We start from the raw sequence: 14,801 nt of genomic DNA on the forward strand, positions 1-14,801 counted from the left end.
ATAGCAAAGACGAATTTCTACGTTTTTATAAAACGATCCCGACAACGGATTTGATTTCTAAATAACGATAAAAGGTAGGAACATTTTTTTTTTTAAATGTACGTTTTGTTGCCTTCTCTGATTACAAATTAGCATTTGTCTCTGATGCGTCACAGAAAGGGAATGCATTGAAACAAATGAGCTAGCTCGATGCTAATTTACATGGAAAATCCCATAGACGCGCTCGCGATTTAACATGATGATTTCAGTTAAACAGATTCAGTCTGTTCAGTCGGCCATTAAAAAAAAAATCATTGGGAATTTCATCGATTTTTTTATGTTTTTAAGGCTAGTAACCTCGTGGCTACCATACTAACTTGAAACAAATAATTCCACATCATGGACATGCTAACTGAGATAGCAAACTTGTTGCTGTGTTATCATTTAACATGATGATTTCAGTTAAACAGATTCAGTCTGTTCAGTCGGCCATTGAAAAAAAATCATTGGGCATTTCATCGATTTTTCGATGTTTTTGAAACTAGTAACCTCGTGGCTACCATCCTAACGTGAAACAAATAATTCCACATCACGGACGTGCTAACTGAGATAGCAAACTTATTGCTGTGTTATCATTTAACAAGATGATTTCAATTAAATAGATTATCTGTTCAGTCGGCCATTAAAAAAATCAGGACTAATTTAACTCCTTTTCGTGTAACCAGCAATTTCATTGGGAATTTCATCAATTTTTCGATGTTTTTGACGCTAGTAACCTCGTGGCTACCATCCTAACGTGAAACATAATTCCACATCAACTGAGCTCAAGCTAACTGAGATAGCAAACCTGTTGCTGTGTCATCATCACAACAATATCATTAGCGGTAGAAAAGCTGATATCGCATATTTACATTGTCCGGAATACAGTAATAATCGAAAAAAAAAAAACTTCCTAGGGCTCAACAAGTCAACAAGAGACAGGACTGGCGTACCAACATCTTCATGGCAGTAGACCACTAACCAACATCTTCATGGCAGTAGACCACTAACCAACATCTTCATGGCAGTAGACCACTAACCAACGTCGGTCTTCAAATGGCATAACAGGACATCCCGTTACAAAAGCCCAAGACTAAGACCCAGGACTCACCGAGACCGCGTTGGCAAAAGTGGGTCACCACCCACCAGTTGAGAATCACTGCTGTGTATTTGGCTCTTATTTTATTCAAGGTCTCACAAACTACTTTAAATGTGAACGTGGAGAGAAAAACATGTGGTTTTACATCTCGTATGAACCGCTAAAATGGATTAGGACTCCAGCTTGTGATTATTTCCTTAGTCGATTAATCCGAAGTTTGTTGCTTCGTTTGCTGTTTAAGTGATGGGTTAATGATCTGCCCTTGGCTGACCAAATCAATACGAACCAAACAGATAAAGTGGGCTGTGGAATCATTGCTTTGTGAAGTCAATTGACTACCAAAAATAGTTGTTGATTAATCGGACAATCGATTAATCCATTATGTTTCAGCTCTACAGTGGATTTTAGTCAGCTTTGTGACTAAAACAATGGAGAAAATGTATCTAAAAATGCAAGAAGTAAGTAAGTACCCCCCCCCTCCACACACACACACAAATCTGCTTGAAGATTAATTAATCTTCCAAAACATGCAATAAAATGGGGCATGTGTGGAATCCCAGCAGCGTACTCACCTATGAAACCGTAACATGTACAATTCAATTGCAAAAAACAAACGTTAGCGACTAGACAACTGCTTCAGTCCTCCATCCGGTCGATCGTTCGTAAAATCCCACAGAGAAAAAACAAACACTCGGAAGCCGCTTCAAGTTCCTTACCAAAAAAAAAAAAAAGTTGGCGTTGGTGTTATTTTTTTTTTTTTTTCATTCAGAATCAAATATCCGGGATTTTTTTTTTTTTTTTTTTTAAAAAGGATAATTCCACAGGAAAACTGCTAGATCCAGAGTGCCATCCCGAGGGTGACGGCTGTCCCACTTGTCATTATCTTCATGTACTCAACTCAGGAGCCATTAAAGCGCCATTTTTCCGAGGGGGGGGACTTAATGTGGACGACAAAATGAGTGACTTGCTTCACTTTTCTATGCATCTATCCTTTACTCTGACACACACACACACACACACACACACACACACTCATACACACTGCATATTAGGAAATGCAGCCTTATTATTCAAACAATCATTAAGTTCATGAACATCCAGTATGATAAAGTTATGCAAAAAAATGAAATGAATGCAAATATGGCTGAATTAAGATTAATGCAAGATGGTGACGTGATGGAAACGATATCGTAAAGTGACCAAAAAGAGTAAAAGTGATCAATCCTCTTTTTTCCCCCCGTCTCTAATCCGTTCCCCTTCAAAGCTTGTGTCAGTCTGTCTGCGAGAACAGGCGACGGTTGAGATATGGGATGAATTGGGGGGGGGGGGTGGAGTGGGGGGGGGGGGGTTGGCTGAAGAAACACAGACTGCAACCAAAGTGAAATCACACACACACGTGCTCGACTCCGACCATACATGCAAATTTTATGACCTTCAACACCGTGAACTCACATGAAACCGATTTCGATGGCTCTACTCAACTGATATGTGGTGGGGGTGGTGTGAGAGGGGGGGGGTGGTTGGTCATGGCAGAACACGGGAGGCGGACGGTGGGACACATTTTTAATGAAGAACAAGATGACTTTTTTTTTTTTTTGAAGTGATGTGATGCAACACAGAAACGCAACAAAGCCGTCAAATGCGGTTTGACGGCGACGCCAGAATGAGGAGGAGGTCGTCGCTCCGTGACACGCCGCCATCGACAAAAAAACGAATCATCACGGGAGGCATGTCCACGGGAGTCAAAAGGTGTGCGCGTGGCACACAAAAGGAAACGAGACGCCAAACAGGAAATAGACCTACCTATGCTTAGATTTAAGAAGGGCCCAAAAACGATGCATAGGATGGGCGGAGGAGGAAAACAGGGAAAGATGCAAAAGTGAAAGGAGTCGATTAAAATGTCTCCATGATTGGGAACGTAACGGTGGAGTCAAAAAGTTGGGTGGCGAGTGGCGGGAGGCGGTGAAGGGAGGGGGGCAGCGTGGGCCGCACAAGGAAGGAAAGCAATGAATGAATTTTTTCTTCCTAAAAAAGGCCAAAAAATCCACTTCCTCCGTGTGGCTTCCTGCGTCTCCCCGCCGCACTCTCCCTCCCGGCGTGGCTCATAAATAGAAAAAATTGTTGAGCAGGTAAATGGCAAAATAGATGAGCAGACAGAGGACGGACAGCGCCAGCAAATGAAAGGAAAACGCACCTCCCAGCAGCGCGATGAGAAAAAAAAAGAAGAGAAAACGAAAGATAAAAGCAAATACTCCAGTGGCCTCCGTCGTCTCCAGTTTATATGCAGGAGGGGGGGTCGGCTGGCGCCAGTTGTTCCCCTTCCCCGGCTGCCTTCTGCTGCTGCTGCTGCTGCTCTCTGCTCTCTCGCGCCCCGAAAGAACCTTCCCATCCAGAAGAAGCGGAAGCAGGAACAGGAACACGCGTCCTCCGCTCCCCTCGGCTCTCAACTCCGCTCGGACGCGTGGCGCCACTCGCACAGGTAAGACATTGTTGCGGCGGGGGTGGGCAGGGAAGGGGGTGGCCGCCGCTGTTGAAGCACTGCCTGCCTCGTGTGGGAAAGATATGAAGCTGGAATTGCTCCGTCTCTCTCCCCCCCCCCCTCCCGCCCGGATGGAAGGGAGGAAGGGAGGAAGGGAGGTGGGCCCACTCGCTGCATTAGTATTCATTGAAAGAGTGTGAGAGAACGCCGGAGATGGGGAGGAGAGGAGAGGAGGGGGGCCACTACAAATGTCTAGGAACCTCAGCGCTGTTTCTAAATGAGGGAATGGCGCCCTCTAGCGGAAATAACTAGCAACCAAACAAATAGTCAAATAGGGGACAACAACGGACTATACCATTCATAACTGGTCTTTTAAAGGTGCCCGCAAGGCATGCTGGGTACTCCGGCAAAACGTAGTTTACTACTTTCTAAATACAGTTAACATTATTAGAGCCCTCTAGACATGAAATAACACCCCTATAGTCACCGTCACACTCGTATTACTTCCACATAGGATTCCTTATTTATAAATCAAATATTTTCATAGTAAGAGCATACAAAACTTAATTTACAACTTTCTAAATACAGTGTTAACATTATTAGAGCCCTCTAGACATGAAATAACACCCCTATAGTCACCGTCACACTCGTATTACTTCCACATAGTAGGATTCCTTATTTATAAATCAAATATTTTCATAGTAAGAGCATACAAAACTTAATTTACAACTTTCTAAATACAGTTTTAACATTATTAGAGCCCTCTAGACATGAAATAACACCCCTATAGTCACCGTCACACTCGTATTACTTCCACATAGAAGGATTCCTTATTTATAAATCAAATACTTTCATAGTTAGAGCCTACAAAACGTAATTTACAACTTTCTAAATACAGTTTTAACATTATTAGAGCCCTCTAGACATGAAATAACACCCCTATAGTCACCGTCACACTCGTATTACTTCCACATAGTAGGATTCCTTATATATAAATCAAATATTTTCATAGTAAGAGCATACAAAACTTAATTTACAACTTTCTAAATACAGTTTTAACATTATTAGAGCCCTCTAGACATGAAATAACACCCCTATAGTCACTGTCACACTCGTATTACTTCCACATAGAAGGATTCCTTATTTATAAATCAAATACTTTCATAGTTAAAGCATACAAAACGTAGTTTACAACTTTCTAAATAAAGTTTTAACATTATTAGAGCCCTCTAGACATGAAATAACACCCCTATAGTCATCGTCACACTCGTATTAAACAATATCGTAGACCTAAGAAGAAAATAAGCAATTTAAGACATAAATAAGACTTTAGCGAGTGTGTGTGTTACTGTAAATGTGTGTCTCACCGAATACTCCATAGAATCAGTCTTTGAATGCATCTTCTGGATGTCTTATATTTGTATTTTAGTTCATTTAGGATATAATGAATATACTGAAGCAAATATTTACTATATAGTGAATGTATTGAACGCAACGTTAATAGGAATACATGCATTTCTATTACAATACAGATTTTGAATGTCCTTATCTGAAGGCCGACATGATTGTAGTCTTTTTCTCATAGGAACACTGACGTAGTTTACTCACAACGACGCGTTACAACTTTCACTTTGTCCCGCAAACAAAGCATATTTGGTTTTGTTGAAATCCTGCAAGTTTTGGGGCTTCATTATATAGTTTTCGACTATAAAAATAAATAAATAAAATCGCAAGCTGGTGTATTAATAACGCCTCGAAACATTGCAGCTTTTGTCAAGCATTTTAGGCCACAAAACGCCATCGAAAAGTCACATGAACGTAAATGAACTTCCTAAAGTGTTCAAATATCAACTGTTTGTTGTTATAAAAGAGTGAAACGTATCGATAATACTCACAAGAGAGGAAGAAATGAAGCTTCTTTGACCGTGTGAATGTTTAAACATTTTTACAAAGAAGAAACGTCGCCCAGCGTCTGGAAGTTGATTTAACACAGGTGACACATTGCCACCATGTGGCGGAGATGATTGATCGATGATGCGCAGACCGATTGAGTCGGTCTGGTTTGGTGAATCACTTGTTGTCGAAGATGGCAGCGTCGTCGTCTTCATTGCGTGTTTACAGCGCAATACTTAAAGAACTGCGATCCATGCAAGGACACAATTACAAGCAGTCGCTGGCGTACACTTATGTCAAGGACCAGTTTCGTAAAAATAAGGTAATAATGTCCTATTTTTCGCCTTTCTGCTTCCGCTAGCTAAATTAGCTAAACACTGACTGTATCGATACAAGTGCGGACATACTTTGCTATTCTTACGGGGCATTGCTAGATGTGTACAAATGTTTTCTAGCTCAATAATATTTGAAAAGAGGTGCGTGGAAGCGTCCACGATGACGTGGATATGTGATGTTATTTATAAACCCTGCTCAACGCCATTTGACTTTGGAATCGCACAGGCATGCTAACAGCATGCAGCATGGACACTTTACTGGACACTTTATGAGGCACACCGGCTTAATGTTGCTATATTTTTGTCAAATATTAATAACCTTTAACAATTAAACCTTGACCAATTAATAACAACCGTTCTTTGGCACTGAAAAATATTCCATGCAAGTAATGCGCGTGCAACTGTGGGCGTGGCTTACTTACTCAAAACAGGAAGAGGGCGGGGTGTAATGCTTCCAAAGTTAGCGCCCTCTAGGCAGCTGTACAGTCCTTCTAAAAAGGATTGGAGTATTTAGCATAACAAGTATGACAAAGCATGATTGATTTGACATTATTTCCTCCTGCCTGTTGAAAAGCAGCATTTGTACTGTTAAGCATATAATGCTTAAAGCCTCCATTGTTAACGCTTGAGAGAGCAAGGTTCCCCACGCTGGCTGGATGAATGTGCACTGATGCAAAACAGCTAGCGGAGGACTCTTGCCTGTCAGTGTGGATTTGTCCGAGCTCAGAAAAGACCCAAGGACATTATAATGTAAATGTGAGCCTCTATAGGCCGTCTCTTAATGACAACATCGGATGGAAAAATAATCATGTTGACTCAGAAAACCTTGGAATGATTACACATTTATAATTTTTTGTCCCAAAAGAATCCTAATAATAAATTGTCCTCCTGCACAGGTGACGGGAGAGAGGTACTGCCGTGCCCAGCAGGAGGCGCTCCATGCTTCCCAAACGTACCTGTGTCTGCTGACATCCACAAGGAACCACCAGGCCTTGCACGACCTTTACCACGGGAAGGGAGAGCGCAGCCCCGAGGAGGTGGCCGGCCTGGTAGGGCTCAGGTTGCCCACTCAGCCTGGAGGCAAAGGCTGGGAGAAGTGACCTCTGTGGGGCGTGACGATGGAGTAAGGATGCATCGGGAACTTTGAGCAAAGGGATGAGTGAAAGAGTAACGGCTGTGGGCTGTACCTGCTATCCCCCACGGAAGACATATGTACGGAGAAATACATGATAAATATATTTACGTCAGTTTATAAACGTCTCATTTTGTTCTTGTCCTGCAAATGTTGGAATATGTTGAAAAGCAGGAGCAGACATTCACAAGAACTGTTTGGGTTTGATTCGATTCTCTATTAAACAATGAATCGTGTATGGTTTTCATTCTTAAAGTTCAATGAAAAACATAGAAATGCTGATTTAATTCATCTTTATGAATTCACCTAACTTGAAATAAGTCACTTATTAATAAAACATAAGCACATTTTACATATTTTTGGGGCTAATTAAGCATTTTAAGTGGCTAAAATGGCTAAATAAACTGAATACCTTTTATAAGGCATTCAGAAGATGCATTCAAGGATGCTGTGACATTTGGTATTCTACGCTGGTCACGAGGTGTCAGTGATGTGTTTGGTGAGACACAAGAACCAGAACCACTTCCTGTTTGCCACTCACCCTGCTGCCCTTGCGAACACATTTACATTATGCCTTAAATGGTTTATTTACTGGTCTACTATATTGAGTAATATGAGTGCAAAGGTGACTATAGGGGTGTTATTTCATGTCTAGAGGGCTCTAATAATGTTAAAACTGTATTTAGAAAGTTGTAAATTATGTTTTGTATGCTCTAACTATGAAAGTATTTCATTTATAAATAAGGAATCCTACTATGTGGAAGTAATATGAGTGTGACGGTGACTATAGGGGTGCTATTTCATGTCTAGAGGGCTCTAATAATGTTAAAACTTTATTTAGAAAGTTGTAAACTAGACTATAGAGGTGAGTATAGTTAAATACGATATTTGGAAGGCCAAAACTGTTTTTTCTATAATCACTACAAAGATATTTAATCTTACTTAGCTTATCACAGCAGTCATTTTATGGCCATAGATGAAGAAATGTAGTCAAATGCAAATCACAAGTAAACACCAAATGGTTAGTTCAGTTCGTGCTCGTGTGTGTTCCACTGAAATGTAACTAAAGCTGTGAAGGACAGCTGCAAGATATGCTACGTGTGAGAAAATCACATTTCAGACACATTTTTATAAGAAGTCACAAGTCATCAGTACTTTAAAAAAAAAAAATGAATCAGTCAAGATGTCCCTGCAAGCCACAGCAGAACGACTTGTGGAAAAGAAAAACAGCACCGCCTTTTATTTCTCCTGCATTCATTGCTTTCTCACTTTGCCCACAGTTACATCAGTCTTGGAGCCCAATGTTTTCCATAAATCTCCCCTCCCTTTCCTCTCCCTTTTTCCCTCCACGTCCTCCTCCGCCTCCTGCATCCCACTGATGACTAACATTGCTCTCAGTGTGAATTTAAATAGAATAACCCCAAAGCCAAGCAACTCACAGTGACACCGGGAGTAAGGCAAGCAAGCACCCATGCGTCGCCCCATTCTACACACACACACACACACACACACACACACACACACACACACACACACACACACACACACACGGAACCTTCCAGTGCATTCTGACAAACCAAAGGCTTGTGTCACAATTAATAATGCACAATAAGCGGAGGGTAGAACGCCATTCACGAGCATCCACGTTGCGTGCGCCTCCTGGAGCACGGTCATAGCACACTAAAGGAGGCGCAGACTCCCAACATGACGACGGGGCTAACAGGACCACGGGCGTATGATCATATAACAGGTTATGCAAGAGTTTACCTCCATAGATTTGGATTCAAATGCACGGCTGGTGAACGACCGTCCTCAAAATCTTGTTGGGAGCCACTCTTCGCCGTGAATGAGGTAATATTTGGGGGAGTGATGGCTTCCAACGATGTCCTGACATCTGTCCTCCCAAATATTGCCTCATTCATTAGGAAGTTTGGAGTTAGGAGTTTTTAGCAATACAATTAGAACATACATTTGATGTAAATAATGATATAATAATTAATTTCATACATATTAATATACAAAATGTATAATATAGTAAGTATAAAATTGTGTACATTTATTTTATTTTTTGTTTTTGTTTTAAATTGTCTACATTTAATTGGAACTTTTAATTGGAAATTTTGTTTTTGTTTTAAATTGTCTACATTTAATTGGAACTGTATTAATAATAATTAAATACAATTTTCATTATTATTGTCATGTGATGACCATATAAACATGTTAACTATACTATACTACTATACTATATACTAGTAGTAAGAGTATTTCAGGTTATTCAAAGATGCTGAACAGTAACTTTAACTTGAACTAAGAGGCAAATAAGATTTTTTAATATTTTATGGCAAAAAAATGTTCTGTGTTTAATTAATCACAAAATCTTTCAATGAGTACAAAAGAATTGCTGTCAGTGTCGGCATTAGCAAAATATACTTCATAATTGTCGTAGTTATGAGCTAAAGTCGAAATGTGAGATACAAACTGCGCATGTGCCCACTGCTATGTGACTGAAGGCGACAGCGAGGTTGGCTGCACATGCGCAGTTCGTATCTCATCATTTGGACTTTATCTCGTAATTATGACTTTTTTATCTCGTAATTTCGCCCTTTTAGCCTCATAATTACGACTTTCTTATCTCATAATTGTCTGTCATAGTTTCGACCTTTTATCTTCTAATTTTTGTTCTTTCAATGGCGGGAACGGGCTTCCTTAAAAAAAAAAAAAAAGATCGATATCGCCCAGCCCAAAGCTCTGAAGTAGTACTTTTACAAGTACCGCTACTATGTGCCGTTCAAGGGCGAAGGAAGAAGAGGAAGGCGGAGACACAGCATCCATCGTGTCCCTCCCTCCCTCCCTCCCTCCCTCCCTCCCTTGGAGGAGGAGGAGGAGGAGAGTGGTGAGCATCTCCAAGTTGTGCCCGTACAATATGTTGATGAGGAGCAGCCATCACATCCACTCTTGGGTGAGAGCCGAAGGACCGAAGAGCCGAAGAGCCGAAGGACCGAGCGAGTAGCGACCGAGGCGATAAGACTCCAAAAAGGGGAAAGAAGCGAAGAGAGAGAGAGAGCGACATGTTTGGCATGATCAAGAATTCGCTCTTCGGGAACACCGAGGAGACGGAATATAAGTTGCTGAGCACGGAGACCAAGGTACGTCAATCATGTGGACGTGTTTAATTAACTTTAATACGCAAATGACGCTAGCATAAAAAACGCTTTGGCTGTATTTTGTTCCCTGAGAGCTACCTGATCTTAGGGTCAGACGTGCTTGTGGTCAACCCTTATGCCGATGAGGGCAGTGACGTCACTTGGGGGGGTGGGGGTGGGGGGCACGACCTTTCCTCCACTCCTTATTATGTTTCCTGTCTTATACGTTGTAGAGAGTGCAGTGAAGCCAGCCGAGCTATGCCCCCCAGCTATGTGCTTCTCAACATGTGCCCCTTTGACCCACAATGCATTGCTGCTAATACGCATTGGAGGCATGTGGGGGGGGGTTGTGTTTATTGGTGGACATCATCTACGACTACACAGGCTGTCACATTTACACACAGGCTCCAAAAGTGTCCAATAAGACCAGGAATAATAGGAAGCGATAAACAAACAAAAAAACGTGATTGGCGAAATTCATCACCAACGCATCGGCAACCCGATGAACAACGCGCTCACAACCAGAGCCAACTACTAGTCACATACGGTTTTAATTGGCCCGTGTTGGTTAGTATTCTTGCTAGTACTGGCTAGTACTGGAATATCCACGTAAATTATGTAATTAATCCACATAATTAATCCACTTAATTAATCATTTCGCTTGTCGTTTGGCTGGCCGGTGACTGGTGGTAACCACCCTGTAGCGCAGCGTCCATTGAAAATCGATAGACACGATGGAATAAACACCATTTCCATTGGCGGTGATCCAGTGGGGGGGGGTCCACAAAATTGCAGCACCATATTTTGTGGCCAGGTTTACGGTAGCAAAAGTGTCAAATCAAGGTAATACCAATCAAGTGGTTCTATAGACTATTTACAGCTATGTACATGTTGGTCAAGCCACAGTTTATTGCACGGTTTATTGCACAGGATTTTTTTTTTTTTATCCGTTTTTGTTATGGAGTCTGACAGCTGCAGGAAGGAAATCCCACGCTGTCCACACAAAAATGACAGCAAGTAACCACACGCAGGTAAAATACTACTACTACTAAACTAACTACATCAAAACAAGTGCGGCAAAGCATGCTGGGAAGCACTCATTGCAATTCCATATACAAAACCGATAAACAGATGTACAGCTGCACTGTACCATACTGACCGTTTTTTTTTTTTTTTTACATGATTTTGTTCCATGCGGGACGCAGCCACAACAACACAGCACGCGTGTTGAATCTTTAATTAGACCGTGAGCGTCTGTGCTGAAACGGACGTACAATATGTGATAACTTCACTCTGTCAGCACGGACGCTGGTCGGGGACGAGCCGCCAGACGTTTCCAAGGCCAGCGCCATGTCCGTTAGGGTGATCCTCATTAAAGACTGTTGAAAAGTCAAAAGCTGGAGGCGGGGGGGATCGTCAAATCTCTAAAGCGGACTTACACTGGCCACTGAAATCAGAGATTGTCACCCGATGCTTTGGGCCCCCACCTGACTCTTGACACGGTACACTCTTAATTAAAACTGACACGGAATACAGAGGAGCGACCTGGCGGTGCGCACACACACACACACACACACACGGGCAAATGTCAAATGTAATTCAATGTTTTCAGATGATCGGGAAAAATCTGATACCGATATCAAGAGAGAATACAAGAATACAGGACACCACCTTCTTGTTTTGCCATGAGTTATAACTTGAATTCAATAGTTTTCTCACATTAAGTCTCTGAGTCTCAACATAACCCCAAATGGAGCCAAAGAAAGTTGAAAGTTTCAGCATTTTGCCAAAGACACAATGTGGCAGATAGGTCAACATTCCGGTTTTTCCATGAGTTATTTCTTGGATTCCGTCGTGTTTCTCGGGCGTCTTTATCAAAATATCAGCTTTCTTCGGCTCAGTTTTGGGTCGTTTAGCAGGCGTGATCAAAAGAAAAGCAGAGACTTGAGGTGAGAAACACGACTGAATTCAAGAAATAACTCATGGCAAAACAGGAAGGTGGTGTCCGTGTCGATGTCGCTGCCACATCGTGTCTATAGCAACAATTACGTCTTTGATGAAGGTAAATGTTCATTTATCATTTATTTATATGTATTTTGAATAGTTTATTTCATGTAAAACTAAATAAATGTTTTTTGTGTTAACATTCTGGAACAGACTAATTGGATTTACATGATTTCTGTCCTGCTGGACACTAACCAAGGTTCCCTTATACTAAGACAACGTAGAGATGACACTGGAGTAGAATGATTGACCTTTAAATGTGACGCCGGCGACCTTGTAGAAAGCCAGATTGAGTCACTATGTACCGTAAGCGTGTAAACACAGTGAAGACACGCCTTAACCATTTCTGACCAGATTCTCTCAAAACCTATTAAGGTCATCTCACACAGTAGCGTAGCTGCGACTCCACACTTCATCACGTGTTGCATCACGACAACATGGTGAGCCGGGGGTCGCACGTTGCGTTAGCTTGCGTTACGTAAGGTTGTGTATCTGCGGCCTATTATAATGTGTTAGCCTGACTGAACTCAGGAGGAGGAGACATGAAATCACATTAGTGCTAAAAAAAAAAAAAAAAAAAAATGTTTTCATCTCAACCTTTTGATCCGGGCCGCGCTCCTTTCACACACACCCATGTGTGCGCAATTGTGCGGAAGACCGAAATATCCGACAAACACATTCTCTCTGAAGACCTTGAAGCGCACGCACGACCCCGCAACAAGCCAGTTAACCGCTCACCGATGCCCAAAATGTGACTGTTTTGCTGCTGCCCCCCCCACCCCCACCCAGGATGGAGTAGGCTTTGAGGTACGGCGCTATGACGCTGCCAAATACGCCGTCGTGTCCTCTGAGGGACGCACGTTTGACCAGGCGACGGGGGAGCTGGTGAGGAAGCTGCTCATGTACATTGGCGGAAGCAATGAACAAGGTAAGGAATAGTGGATCACAATCGTGCTATTTATTTGGGTTTTGGACCTGCTTTATGAAGTTTATGTCTATTGATCATACGTATTAGAGATATTTAACATTTATCATTATTCTTAAGCTAATTCTCCTGTGCGATATTCAATCCCTGACCTTCTGACACCACCATTCCCATCTGTCAACAAGGCGAAGCCATGGGCACGGCGGCACCCATCATCATCACCGTGTACCCTCGCAACGACGGCGTTCTATCCCGCCGTCTGGTGGTCGCCATCCGTATCCCGTCAGTCTACCAGCAAAGCCCCCCGACGCCCACAGACAGTGCCATCAAGATCGACGACCGGCCCGGCATGACCGTCTACACCCTGTAGGTGTCAGCGTCTCACACCGTTGGATGTAGTCAAGTATTTAGTCGGCAAAAAGTGCCACAAAGCATGCTGGGAAGCCTGCTATAGTAGTAGTTTGTGTTTAATTGTGCGAGTTTGGGATGCCTGATGTACAGCTTTCTCACCATCACTCCCAGTCACTGCGGGGGGGCTAACGAAATACTTTTTAACGAGGGTTCCAAACAAGCCTCTTGTCTCCTGTCGTAATCCGTGCGATGAAATAGATATGTATAGTTATTACACGGTCTGAAATATTAGTATCCATGCTTGACTGACCGTATTCTTCTACTTTTTTAGGCAGTTCGGAGGCTTTGCGGGCGAGAGCGAGTACCGAGCAGAGGCCTTGCGTTTGACGCGCACCCTCGGCGAGACGGCCCCCTTCCAGCGCAAGCAGTACTTCTGCTGCAGCTACGACTCGCCAATCAAGCCTTACGGACGCCGCAACGAGGTGTGGTTTATACAGGATGAGCCGTAGCACCCGTTTTGCTCCTTCTGACTCCCCGCAGCTTGATTTGATTGGAGAGAAGGGACCGTACTGCCACTTCATGCTTTTCTTGGTCATGGAACATAATTCCTCATATTGCTGAAGCACAAGGCAAGTGTAGTATTAAATATGTTTGTGAGTCTAATAAAAATATTACGGATCACTGTGGTAGGCTTAGGCCAAGGGACCAGCGATGGGTGAAAAATATAACGTGGTGTGGAGTAGAAAAGACACTAACTCCCCTTAGAGTTAGATTAATTAATTTAGATTAATTAGTGTTTTGCATATATTTCAGGTTTCAGCAACACACAGGTAGACAACTTGACTAAAAGTACTAAAAGTACTAAAAATAGCACAGCTGCTCTTGTTCTAATAAGAACTGCAAATAAAAGCCATAAAGTAGAATGGAATGGCTGCAACAGGAAGTTTGCTGGCAAGCGCTTTGTATCGTGAATTTGAAAAATGTCACTTAGTGATTCTACGTTAAAGTGTAACCGTTTCATGTGGTGAAGTCTGTTTTTGTGCATATCTAGTTTTATTTCTTCGTATGTGATACGTGTGTACAGTGTGACTGTGTGCTAAGACCGAGTACTTTAATGGCTCGTCTTTCACAAAATAAAAGAATAAATGTATTGCTCGTGTTGTCAAATAGGACAGTAACATTAAATGTGTTCACTTCTTTGTACCAAATGTGTGATGGAATGATGTCTTTATGGTTCCTAAACATTCAAAATTTGACGCTACATCTTCACCCTCGTAAATAAACACATAATAACGGGACTGTCTGCAAATGTAGCTTGTCGCTCCAACTCGTGTCAGTCCAGTACAAGGATGTGGAGGGCCCCAAATAACTAAATACCCATGACTGTAGTATTGTTTTGCTTTTCATGTTTTTTGCTCACTT

At 42.2% G+C, this 14,801-nt stretch overlaps 3 protein-coding genes across 5 annotated transcripts in view; 2 read left to right on the forward strand and 1 right to left on the reverse strand.

Moving 5' to 3' along the window:
- Positions 1-5,733, reverse strand: part of grin2ba (glutamate receptor, ionotropic, N-methyl D-aspartate 2B, genome duplicate a) — a 127,382-nt gene extending 121,649 nt beyond the window's left edge. Inside the window, exon 1 of one of the 3 annotated variants that reach the window (XM_058050306.2) lies at positions 5,492-5,733. The gene's annotated coding sequence lies outside the window, so the exon portion shown is untranslated. Of the gene's footprint in view, positions 1-1,689; positions 2,388-2,920; positions 3,618-5,491 lie in introns of those variants that run through there. The other 2 variants (XM_058050305.2, XM_058050307.2) reach the window with 2 other exon arrangements.
- Positions 5,639-7,186, forward strand: fmc1 (formation of mitochondrial complex V assembly factor 1). The gene is made up of 2 exons (XM_058050313.2): positions 5,639-5,811; positions 6,721-7,186. Exons 1-2 carry the CDS (start codon positions 5,683-5,685, stop codon positions 6,922-6,924), a joined length of 333 nt encoding a protein of 110 aa, XP_057906296.2. The 5' UTR covers positions 5,639-5,682; the 3' UTR covers positions 6,925-7,186.
- Positions 7,187-9,811: 2,625 nt separating this feature from the next.
- LOC131103781 (heme-binding protein 1-like) lies at positions 9,812-14,679 on the forward strand. The gene is made up of 4 exons (XM_058050312.2): positions 9,812-10,102; positions 12,893-13,031; positions 13,214-13,394; positions 13,711-14,679. Exons 1-4 carry the CDS (start codon positions 10,025-10,027, stop codon positions 13,886-13,888), a joined length of 576 nt encoding a protein of 191 aa, XP_057906295.1. The 5' UTR covers positions 9,812-10,024; the 3' UTR covers positions 13,889-14,679.
- The last annotated feature ends 122 nt before the right edge of the window (positions 14,680-14,801 follow it).

The sequence above is a fragment of the Doryrhamphus excisus genome, linkage group LG16, assembly GCF_037039965.1.
Source record: "Doryrhamphus excisus strain RoL-2023G ecotype Guam linkage group LG16, RoL_Dexc_Guam_v1.1, whole genome shotgun sequence".
In the NCBI taxonomy this organism is placed as follows: Eukaryota; Metazoa; Chordata; class Actinopteri; order Syngnathiformes; family Syngnathidae; genus Doryrhamphus; species Doryrhamphus excisus.

Excerpts from the sequence above, each read along its gene's own strand:
- fmc1 (XM_058050313.2), top strand. The coding sequence starts at position 5,683 with ATGGCAGCGTCGTCGTCTTCATTGCGTGTTTACAGCGCAATACTTAAA. Across the intron at positions 5,812-6,720 it reads ACCAGTTTCGTAAAAATAAG|GTGACGGGAGAGAGGTACTG; the intron begins GTAATAATGTCC and ends CCTCCTGCACAG.
- LOC131103781 (XM_058050312.2), top strand. The coding sequence starts at position 10,025 with ATGTTTGGCATGATCAAGAATTCGCTCTTCGGGAACACCGAGGAGACG. Across the intron at positions 13,032-13,213 it reads TGGCGGAAGCAATGAACAAG|GCGAAGCCATGGGCACGGCG; the intron begins GTAAGGAATAGT and ends TCTGTCAACAAG. Across the intron at positions 13,395-13,710 it reads GGCATGACCGTCTACACCCT|GCAGTTCGGAGGCTTTGCGG; the intron begins GTAGGTGTCAGC and ends CTACTTTTTTAG.